Source organism: Bos indicus x Bos taurus, chromosome X (assembly GCF_003369695.1).
Source record: "Bos indicus x Bos taurus breed Angus x Brahman F1 hybrid chromosome X, Bos_hybrid_MaternalHap_v2.0, whole genome shotgun sequence".
Taxonomy (NCBI): Eukaryota; Metazoa; Chordata; class Mammalia; order Artiodactyla; family Bovidae; genus Bos; species Bos indicus x Bos taurus.
The window spans coordinates 109,304,758-109,316,632 of record NC_040105.1 but is presented as its reverse complement, the minus strand read 5'-3'; the positions used below and the strand labels follow the sequence as shown (position 1 = coordinate 109,316,632).

The 11,875-nt window shown below is 40.4% G+C and overlaps 1 protein-coding gene across 4 annotated transcripts in view; it reads right to left on the bottom strand.

Annotated features, from left to right (window-relative positions):
* Nucleotides 1-739: 739 nt before the first annotated feature.
* The window catches only part of BRCC3 (BRCA1/BRCA2-containing complex subunit 3), a 78,842-nt gene continuing 67,706 nt past the window's right edge, over nucleotides 740-11,875 (bottom strand). For all 4 annotated transcript variants that reach the window (XM_027533387.1, XM_027533386.1, XM_027533390.1 and 1 more), the window contains 4 exons: nucleotides 5,874-6,005; nucleotides 5,339-5,382; nucleotides 4,004-4,173; nucleotides 740-2,935 (listed from right to left, as the gene is read on the bottom strand). In XM_027533387.1, coding sequence (XP_027389188.1) covers nucleotides 4,022-4,173; nucleotides 5,339-5,382; nucleotides 5,874-6,005 — 328 coding nt within the window. In that variant the 3' untranslated portion in view covers nucleotides 740-2,935; nucleotides 4,004-4,021. The remainder of the gene's footprint in view (nucleotides 2,936-4,003; nucleotides 4,174-5,338; nucleotides 5,383-5,873; nucleotides 6,006-11,875) is intronic.

Sequence of the window (11,875 nt, the reverse complement as noted above, 5' to 3'; positions counted from 1 at the left end):
TTTGAACTTTTCCTGAACTCTTCTGGTTGGTGGTGGCTTGTTAGTTCTGTGTTCCTTACCACTACCTCCTGTCCTAAAATAACTCACGCAAATGGTTACTATGGTGCCTGGCCAGGGTTGGCAGTTCCAGTCAGTGTGTTTCCCCTAAGAGATCTCAATTCGAATACTAGAAATTCTTTGGGAATTTTTGTGGATTTTCTTGAGTTTCTGTTTGCTCCTCAGACTACTCCCAGGGACTTTAATAATTCAAAGATAATTTTTATCATTTTCACAGGGGAAGGGGTGTCTACAGAATGCTTCACGCTGTTAGGCTGGAAGTTGATCAAAGTGTCATCTCTGAAAGAAGCTGAAGTTAAGGTACAGGAGAGAGAGATTTGTGGGGAGGCTACAAACCTGCTGGTACCAATAAGCACTGCTCTGAATTTACTCCTTGTTTTAAGTGGCCTTTTGTCAGCATTAACAACGGAACTTTGGTCTCGGCTTATCTCATACTTTCTCTGCCCCAGCTCCAGAACCAGCCATTTCTCTCAGAGGCGGCCCTGGTTACATTTAGTGAGAACCAATATCTGGGTGCTCGATGTGCTCATAGCTACTGGGGTATCATTTCTTCTAATCTGAATGGACAGAGCCAGGAAATACATGCATCTATATCTGCACACAGCCCTATATCTGTGTATATATACATTTTTCCTTGGAAAAAACTTTCACATCAATACTGACACTTGACAAACCTGGCTTCCATTTCCATCACTATATTTACTTATTTGCTACATCATTTGGCCCCAGACAAGGCCCTCATCCCAGCCCTGCTTCCTCAGGCATGGCATGTACTTTGACATTTCTGAGTACCCACCTCCTCTCCCCACATTCCTGTTTTACAAATTACAACCCAGATTATCAGGTTAGAAAAAGAATTTCAAATGGTCATAACTGCATCAGTGTAAATAGCTTAGGAGGGACACATGCTGAAGGCTGGCCTGTAAAAATAGTCAAATCATCCTATTCCCCTCAAATTTTCTTTTTATTACTCTTGTTTCACAAGTACATACCATGCCTCCTAGTTCCTTATTTAAAACTTACAACTCTTTATTTTGTAATAATTACAGATTAACAGGAAGGTGCAAAAATAGTACAGGGAGTCTGAGTTTCCCCCAGTGGTAAGATCTTACACATCATTATAGTCCAACTTCAAAACCAACATATTGACAATGGTACAATACTGCTGACTAGACTATAGACCTTATTTGGTTTCACCAGATTTTACATGCACTCATTTGTGGGTTTTTTTTTGTGTAGCTCTATATAGTTTTAGTACAGATATACATTCATGTAATCAGCACCACAATCAAGAAATAGAACTGTTCCATCAGCACAAAGGAACTGCTTGTGTTGTTACCCTTTAAAATCACGCATATCTCATACCCACTCTAGTCCTATCCTTGGCAACCATTAATCTGTTCTTCATTTCTATAATTTTTTCATTTCAAGAATTTAGAATGTTATACAAATGCAGTCATACAGCAGGTGGCCTGTTGAGACTTTTTTCATTCATCATAATACACTTGAGGTCCATCCAAGTTGTGTATATCAATATTCTGTTTCTTTACATTGCAGAGTAGTATCCCGTGGTGTGCATGGTTGGTTTAACTGCACACACAACTGCAGGACATCTGGGTTGTTTCATCTGGGGCTATTACAAATGAAAGTGCTAATAACATCTATATAGAAGTTTTTGTGCCAAAATAGGCTTTCATTTCTTTGGGATAGATGTCCAGAAAAACAGTTGCTGGGTAATAAAGTACATGTATGTCTAACTTTCGATCCCTGGGTCAGGAAAATCCCCTGGAGAAGGGAATGGCAACCCACTGCAGTATTCCTGCCTGGAGAATCCCTATGGACAGAGGAGCCTGGCAGGCTACAGTCCATGGAGTCCAAAGAGTCAGATATGACTGAGCAGCTAACGCTTTTACTTTCATGTTTAAGTTTATTAGAAGTTTCCAAACTCTTTTTTTCAGAGTGGCTTACCATTTTACATTCCATTCAGCAAGGTAAGAGATCTCCAATTTGTATGCTTAAGAGCATCTTCTATTTTCACTATTTTAAAAAAATTTTGGCCACACCCTGAAGCATGTGGGATCTTAGTTCCCCAACTAGGGATCAAACCCATGCCCCTGGCACTGAAAGGCAGAGTCTCAACCACTGAACTGCCAGGAAGTCCCCATTTTCATTATTATTTTCTTTAGCCATTCTGATAAGTACATAGTCATAATTCCTTATGGTTTTAATTTGCATCCCCTGATTACTAATAAGATTCAGCATTTTCTCCTATGCTTGCTTGCCATTAACATTCCCTCTTCAGTGCTATGTCTATTCATGTCTTCTGCTCATTTTCTAATTGTATTATTTTTTTCCTCTTGACTTTATACAATATATTCTGGATTCATCACGATAAATGGTTTGCAAGTGATTTCTGTCAATAACATCTTCCTCTTAAATTGTTTGCAGAGCAGTTTTTCCTTTTGAAAAAGTCCAGTGTATCAACTTTTTCCTTTTAGGACTGTGCTTTTGGGGTGAAGGCCAAGAGCTCGTTGTCTAGCCCAAGATCCTAAAGATTTTTCTATGATTTTTTTTTCCCTAAAGGTTTTACAGTTTTACATCTTATACCTAACATCATGATACATTTTCAAATTTGTATATTGTATACAGTTTAGGTCAAAGTTTCTTTTCTTTGCCAACTGCACCAACATGATTTGTTGAAAAGACTATCCTTCCTCCGTTGAATTGCTTCTGTACCTTTGTCAAAATCGGTTGGGCTGTCTTGATCACTACAGCTTTATAGTAAATCTTGAAGTCAGGTAACGGGAGTCCCCCCAGTTTTTCTTCTTCAAAATGGATTTAGCCTAATTAATTTTATTCCTGGATATCTTCATCCTTCCTACAGGGAAAGAAAAGAATAGAGAAGAACTCTGGCTGTGGGAAATGAGGGAAAACACAACATTTAGACTACATATGCCCTAAGAAAGTTCATGACCTTTTCTGGTTCTGAGATGAAGAGATGAAGTCTGACATCCAAATGATTATGGTACAGGTAGTTCTGGACTATACTTTGAAATGTGAAAAGCAATAATTTAGGGAGAAACAGGAAGAAAAAACAAAAACCAACCCTTTGTCACTGCTGTTGGGATTAGGACTTTCTTTGTCATCTTTCTAACTCCTTCAATTCCCACTGTAATTTCTAGTATGAGGTAGGCTTGGCTCTTTTCTGAAGATACACTTATCATTTGTGGTTACACATGGTAAGAAGGATGCAACAGAACTTTTTAAAGTGTGATTTCTGTTACATCCTAAGTCCTAAATGTTTCTGGAAAAACACATTTATATTATACTAGTTCTTAGGGTCTAGGATCTGCTCAACAGGAATTTGCTTCAAAGTCAAATATGTCAGAACTTATGTTTTTGGTTATAAAGAGCACCCACATAGATTCAACCTTTCCTAGATATCTCAGAATACCTATTTTAGAGATCAGGAAGGAAGACACGAGATATATGCCTGTCAGTGGGGGCAAAAAGTATAGGTAGAGTCACTTCTTTCCACTGACCCTCATGTACTTATTTACTTGTCCAATATAAGCATCCTAAGTACAAAATCAAACATGAAATACTCTTCTTCCTTTAGCTCATTCCAGGGGGAAATGAACATTTGAGATATACTCCCCAGACATTTTATTATAGAATGTCCTTGCCAATGTACCTTCCACAGTCTTTAAAAAGCTTTCATATTCTACTTAAATCACCCTGCATTTGCTCTGTGTAGGCCAGTTCCAGGTAGGAGGGTTTATTAAGCCCTAAATGAAACTTTCTGGAAGATGTCTTGTGTTTGGTAATTGCAGGCATAAGACACATCCATTGGGGTATAAAAAGAGCTGCTCCCTCATATTCCTACACATCCTATATGTGAAATTGCAGACCATGTTTAACACAAATTGGAAGAAAAGCATTTTACCCCGTTCTGTCTCCTGCTTTATTCTAGAGAAGAAAGTTCTTGCAGAAGCTCTTCCTTTTCTTGTTGCAGCTCCTGCACATGCTGTTGGTTTTGCTCCAGTCTGTCCTCCAACCACTGCAGTAGAGGTCCGCTGACCGCTGACATCTGACTGCACAGATTCTTGGTAAATACTTCAACAGAAACAAAACACAAGGACAACATTCCACCATCAGCAGCCCCACACCAGGGAGTACAGGAAGAAGGGGAAGGAGGAGAACATAGAAAAAGTATAGTAGTAGAACTGGCAGACAGCTTTGGATGGGCAGCCGGGACAGCAGGATAACTGAGCAAGGAAGATACCTATTTGGAGGCTACCCTGAACATCCCTGAACCCATAATCCAGAGGGAAGCGTGCCTATGCAGAGAGCAGAAAGATAACCAGCTTTTCACTCTCATAGCGAAAGGGCTAAGACCCCTAAAAGGGTCTCTTTCCCCAACCTTCAAGACTTCCCCACACTAATCCATAATCTATGCTGTCACCATGGATTGTGCTGTGCTTAGTTACTCAGTCGTGTCTGACTCTTTGCAACCCCTTGGACTGTAGCCCACCAGGCTCCTCTGTCCATGGGGATTCTCCAGGCCAGAATAACGAGTGGGTAGCCATTCCCTCCTCCAGGGGATCTTCCCAACCCTGAGATCAAACCCCAGTCTCCCATGTTGTAGGTGGATTCTTTATCTTCTGAGCCACCAGGGAAGCCCCATTACTCTTGCCTATTCTTGAATTTCATATAAATGGAACTATAAAGTATGTAACAGTTTACATGACACTTCACCTGGCATAATGGTTTTGAGATTCATCAAGGTTGTCCATGTGATGATTTGATGATTTAGTCGCTAAGTCATATCCAACTCTTACGACCCCATGGACTGTAGTCTGCCAGGCTCCTCTGTCCATGGGATTCTCCAGGCAAGAATACTGGAGTGGTTTGCCATTTCCTTCTCCATCACATATCGGTAGTTTGTTCTTTTCATTTCTGAGCAATACTTTGTTTTATGGATGGATCACGCTTTGTTGATCCATTCACCCACTGACAGACAGCTGGGTGTTTCCACTTTTTGGCTATTGCAAATACTGCTGCTGCAAACATTCCAGTCTTCCTTTGGGTGGCATGTATGGTATTCAGTTGTCCGCAGGGTTCAACAGAAAAGTTGTGGGGGCAGGCTTAGCAAGTGGAAAAGCTCTTGGGAAAGAAAACTCCAGGGTAATTTGTACTCACCAATTCAGTTACTTCAGCTAAATTTGCTTCGGTCATGTGAGTATTTTACTGTTTATACTTTAGGGGAAAAAAATCTTACCTGAGCCATTATGGATCTTGGTTACTGAGTCCAGATGTGTAAGGCTAAAGGGATAGGATAAAATAGATTAGTAGCAGAGCATCAGTTCATCTAATCTGGCTGGCACCAGTCTGCTGCCAGAACAGATAATTATGGATCATTTAACTTTCCATTCTTGTTAAATTTTTCATGATGGGGGGATGTACTTTCATTTCGAACATTGAAATAATTCAAAGAAATAATCTGGAAATTACTGTCTCTGACTGAAGGCGTCACATAGTACATGGGGTTAACTTAGATGTTAATTTTTTTTAGCAACTAAAAAATTATCTTTGCCCCAGGAGGATGCAAAGTACACCAGGAGAGAAACAAGTGGTAAAGAGACTGTTATCATACAGGGTGAGAAAACTGATGACTGCAAACTACTGTAAAGCTTTTTCATAAGAGAGCAAAAAAGCAAAGGGGGCTCACAAGTTGAGCTGCCAAAGATGACAGGACGGGAGGGAATGGGGACCAGGCCCTGAGAAGTAGAAAGATGAGCAGCGAGGGTCTCTACCTGTGGATCCTCCTATATGCATCTTGTTCTTCTTGGCACAGGATCTTGGGCAGCTCAACTGCTGACTCAAGGCATACTTTCCCAATGGTTACGTGAGGTACAATATGAATTGGGATTTCAATTCTCTCATACCTGGAAGACAACCAGGTCGGGTCATGTCAGTTTTTGTTTCCAGCTTTATTGAGGTATCTTGAAGGCAGGAGAAGGGGATGACAGAGGATGAGATGGTTGGATGGCATCACCAACTCAATGGACGTGAGTTTGAGTAAATTCTGGGAATCGGTGATGGGCCTGGCATGCTGCAGTCCATGGGGTCGCAAACAGTCATACACAACTGAGGGACTGAACTGAACTGATGCAAAGAGTTGATTCACTGGAAAAGACCCTGATGCTGGGAAAGATTGAAGGCGGGAGAAGGGGATGACAGAGGCTGAGATGGTTGGATGGCATCAACAACTCGATGGACATGAGTTTGAGTAAACTCCAGGAGTTGGTGATGGACAGGGAGGCCTGGTGAGCTGCAGTCCATGCGGTCGCAAAGAGTCAGACATGACTGAGCAACTGAACTTACTGAGGTATAGTTGGCAAATAAATTGACAAACTATATAAGAAAAGAAAGAAAGAAAAAACACGAACTTAGTCATGTCTGACTCTTTGCGACTCCATGGACTGTAGCCCACCAGGCTCCTCCATCCATGGAATTTTCTAGACAAGAGTACTGGGGTGGGTTGCCATTTCCTTCTCCAGGGGATATTCCCAACCCAGGGATCGAACCTGGGTCCCCCACATCGCGGGCAGCACTTTACGGTATAAGCCACCAAATTATATATATATATATATATATATATATATATATATACATATATATAATTCTTATTTGTCTTATATACCTACACTTCTTAAGGTATACAAATTGACATTATGATATATATATACATATATATATATACACACACACACATTGTGAAACAATCAACACACTCAAGTGCATTAACATATCTATCAGCTCACATAATTACCATTTTTGTGCTGATTTAACATTTAAGATCTCCCTTAACAAATTTCAAGTAGATACTCACCATGTTGACATTAGATCTCCCGAACTCGTACCCTTAGACCAACACTTCCTCATTTTCCCCTCTACCACCCCTGCCATCACCATTCTCCTCTCTGTGTCTAGTAGCTTGATGGGTTTAGATTCCACATGTAAGAGCATTGTTATTATTGTTCTTTGCTCAGTTGTGTCCAGCTCTTTGTGACTCCATGGACTGTAGCACACCAGGATTCCCTGTCTTTCACTATCTCCCCGAGTTTGCTCAAACTCATGTCCATTGAGTTGGTGATGCTATCCAACCATTTCATCCTCTGTCGTCCCCTTCTCCTCCCACCTTCAATCTTTCCCAGCATCGGTCTTTTCCAATGAGTTGGCTCTTCACATCAGGTGGCCAAAGTATTGGAGCTTCAGCTTCAGCATCAGTCCTTCCAGGGAATATTCAGAGTTCACTGTCCTTAGGATTGACTGGTTTCATCTCCTTGCTGTCCAAGGGACTCTCAAGAGGCTTTTCCAGTACCACAATTTGAAAGTATCTATTATCTGGTGCTCAGCCTTCTTTATGGCCCAACTCTCACATCTGTAAATGACTAATGGAAAAACTATAGCTTTGACTATACAGATCTTTGTCAGCAAAGTGATGTCTGCTTTTTAATATGCTGTCTAGGTTTGTCATAGCTTTCCTTCCAAGGAGCAAGAGGTCTTTTAATTTCACGGCTGCAGTCACCATCTGCAGTAATTTTGGAGCCCAAAAAACAAAATCTGTCACTGCTTCTACTTTTATCCTTTCTATTTGTCATGAAGTGATGGGACTGGATGCCATGATCTTCGTTTTTGGAAAGTTGAGTTTTAAGCCAGCTTTTCCACTATCCTCTTTCTCCCTTGCCAAGAAGCTCTTTAGTTCCTCTTCATTTTTTGCCATTAGAGTTGTATCATCTTGTTGATGGGCTTCCCCGATGGCTCAGCAGGTTAAGAATCCGTCTGCAATGTAGGAGACACAGGTTTGATCTCTGGGTCAGGAAGATCCCCTGGAGAAGGAAATGGCAACCCACTCCAGTATACTGGCTACAGTCTAAAGGGTTGCAGAGTTGAACACGACTAGCACACAGGCATCTTGTTGATATTTCTCACAGCAATCTTGATTTCATCTTGTATTTCATCCAGCCTATTAAGTGAGGGCATGCAGTGCAGTATTTGTCTTTCTCAGACTTATTTCACTCAGCATAATGTAGTCAAGGTTCATCCATGTTGTTGAAAATGGTATGTATATACACATATGCAGACATATACCACATTTTCTTTATCCATTTGTCCACTGACAAACATTTAGGTTGTTTTCATTCCTTGACTACTGTGAGTAATTCTGCGATGAACATGGGACCCCAGATATTATTTTGAGACCCTGATTTCACTTCCTTTGGATATATATCAAGAAGTTGGTAAGTTTTTAATGCTGAGTTGTCATAATCTGAAGTTTTCTATAGTTTTAAAAGAAATTTTTGGACACGGTATGCTTCAAACATTAAACATTCCTATAACTCATTTAGTAACTCCAAAGGGGATATGGTTCAAACTGAGCTCATGTGGGGAGCAATTTGGAAGTACATTTGCAGAGCCAGTATTCTCATAGAAAATAAAGTCCTTATACTCATTTCCCAGACAAGGGAAATAGCTTATTAATACTGTTTTCAGAAAGTTGCCAATGAGGTGGAACACACTGATCACAAAGCCTGGGGGAAGAGGAACTAGAGACTCTTCAATGGCTCCATCAGCTTTGTTACGTGGAAGGGATTACTTTATTACTTGTTCTAATTCAGTGTTCACCTGATTTCCCATTTTCTCCCCTGGAAGGAAATAGGTACATAATATACAAATATTTCCATTTTCATGCTAGAGTAGGCTTGTTACTCCAAGGCCAACCAATCTACCTCTAAATACTTCTCACCCCAAATACACCTAATCTCCACCTAACAGTGGGTTCAATGGAGCATCCAAAGTTGAGGGTCCCTGGTATTCTGTGACTTCATTGGCCCAGGGTGGTACCTCAACATAAGATCTAGCTCCCTTCTCTCTCTTTACCACCCAGCAGAATATGTCTGGCCCCCTTACCACTTCTCTTCAAAATAACATTAGATCTCTGAGCCAGAGCAATTCTGCAGGTAGAACAAATAAAGGTATCCAAACTGGAAAAAATAAAGTCAAACTCTCTCTGTTTGCAGAAGCGTTAATCTTATATGTAGAAAACCCTTAATACTCCCCCATCACCTCGCCCCCAAAAACCTATTACGGCCCCACATCTGAAAGCTCTAGATGGGAAACCCTTCCTGGCCACAGGCACATTCTTGTGGCTTGAAGAGATTCTTGGCTTCTAGCAGCCTAACTCCTATCTCTGTCTCTGTCTTCATGTGGCCTCCAATATCTGTGCATTTGAGAGGTGATTAGGCCATGAGGTTGGAGCCCTCATGAATGGGGTCAATTAGCATCTTTATAAAAGAGGGTATCTTTCAATAATCTCTCTTCTGCTCTTTGGATTTCTGATCCTTTCACCAATACCACCTGTCTTGATTATTATAGCTTAATAGCAGCTCAGTATCTGGGAATGTGATTCCTCCAAATTTATACACGTTTCACCAGATCTTTTTGGCTATTAAGGTTGTTTTGCCCTTTCATAAAATTTTAGAATAGCAGGACTGATCTCAAAAAAAAATTTTTTTTTACTTTGAAAGTTTTATTGGCTCATAAGATCTTTGCATATAAAAGAAATACCCAAAACACTATGCAGTAGTAAACCACAATTATATTTTTTTCTGCTGGAATTTGATTGCTATTAAATCTATAGCTTTGGAGAGAATTGATATGTTTGCTGCTCTGACTCTTCTAACCCATGAACATAGTAAATCTCTCTATTTATTTATATCTTTGATTTTATTCATGAGTTTTAAATAATTCAACATACAAATCCTGTACGTGTTTCTTCTATTGCACACAACATGACTATCTATATGAGTTTAGCAGGGTTATAAAGTACAAGATTAACATAGACACAGATCAGTTTCTATATGCTATCAATGAACATCTGTACATGGAAGTTTTTAAAAATGTCATTCAAAATATCTCTCCACAGAATGAAGTATATATAGGTTGTTTCCATGTCTTTTTTGTTGTTCAGTCATTCAGTCATGCCCGATTCTTTGCAACCCCCTGGACTGCAGCATGCCAGGCTTGCCTGTCCCTCACTGTCTCCCAGAGTTTCCTCAAACTCATGTCCATCAAGTTGATAATGCCATCCAACCATTCATCCTGTGTCACCATCATCTCCTCCTGCCCTCAGTCTTTCCCAGCATCAGGGTCTTTTCAAATGAGTTGGCTCTTCGCATCAGGTGGCCAAAGTATCAGAGCTTAAACTTCAGTCCTTCCAATGAATATTCAGGATTGATTTCCTTTAGGATTCACTGGTTTGATCTCCTTGCTATTCAAGGGACTCTAAAGAGTCTTCTCCAACAACACAATTCAAAAGCAGCAATTTGTCAGTGCTCAGACTTATTTATGGTCCAACTCTCACACCCATACATGACTACTGGAAAAAACATACCTTTGACTATATGGACCTCTATCAGCATATTGATGTCTCTGCTTTTTAATATGCTGTCTAGGTTTGTCATTGCTTTTCTTCCAAGGAATAAGCATCTTTTAATTTAATGGCTGCAGTCACCATCTGCAGTGATTTTGGAGCCCAAGAAAATAAAGTCTGTCTCAGTGTTTCCATTTTTTCTCCAGCAATTTGCCATGAAGTATGGCACTGGATGCCATGATTTTAGTTTTCTGAAATGTTGAGTTTTAAGCTAGATTTTTCACTCTCCTCTTTTACCTTCATCTTGAGGCTCTTTAGTTCCTCTTCACTTTCTGCCATTAGAGTGGTGTTATCTGCATATCTGAGGTTATTGATATTTCTCCTGGCAATCTTGATTCCAGCTTGTGCTTCATCCAGCCTAGCATTTCGCATAATGTACTCTGCATATAAATTAAATAAGCAGGGTGACAATATGCAGCCATGATGTACTCCTTTCCCAATTTGGAACCAGTCTGCTCCATGTCTGGTTCTAACAGTTGCTTCTTGACCTGCATACAGGTTTCTCAGGAAACGAGCAAGACGGTTTGGTATTCCCATCTCTCTAAGAATTTTCTACAGTTTGTTGTGATCCAGACAGTCAAAGGCTTTCACGTAGTCAATGAACCAGAGTAGATGCTTTTCTGGAATTCCCTTGCTTTTTCTATGATCCAACTGATGTTGGGAACTTGATCTCTGGTTCCTCTGCCTTTTCTAAATCCAGCTTGAACATCTGGAAGTTCTCAGTTCACATGCTATTCAAGCCTAGCTTGAAGGATTTTGAGTATGACCTTGCTAGCATCTGAAATGAGTGCAATTGTGTGGTAGTTTGAACATTCTTTGGCATTGCCCTTCTTTGGGGTTGGAATGAAAAGTAACCTTTTCCAGTCCTCTGGCCACTACTGAGTGTTCCAAATTTGCTGGCATATTGACTGCAGTACTTAAACAGCATCATCTTTTAGAATTTGAAATAGCTCAGCTGGAATTCCATCACCTTCCTAAGGCCCACTGTCTTCACATTCCAGCATGTCTGGCTCTAGGTGAGTGATCACACCATCATGGTTATCTGGGTCATTAAGATCTTTTTTGTACATTTCTTCTGTGTATTCTTGCCACCCCTTCTTAATCTCTTCTGCTTCTATTAGGTCCTTGCCGTTTCTGTCCCTTATTGTGCCCATGTTTGCATGAAATGTTCCCATGGAATCTCTAATTTTCTTGAAGAGATCTCTAGTCTTTCCCATTTTATTGTTTTCCTCTATTTCTTTGCAGTGATCACTGAGGATGGCGTTCTTATCTCTCCTTGCTATTCTTTGGAACTCTGCATTTAGATGGTATATATTTCCT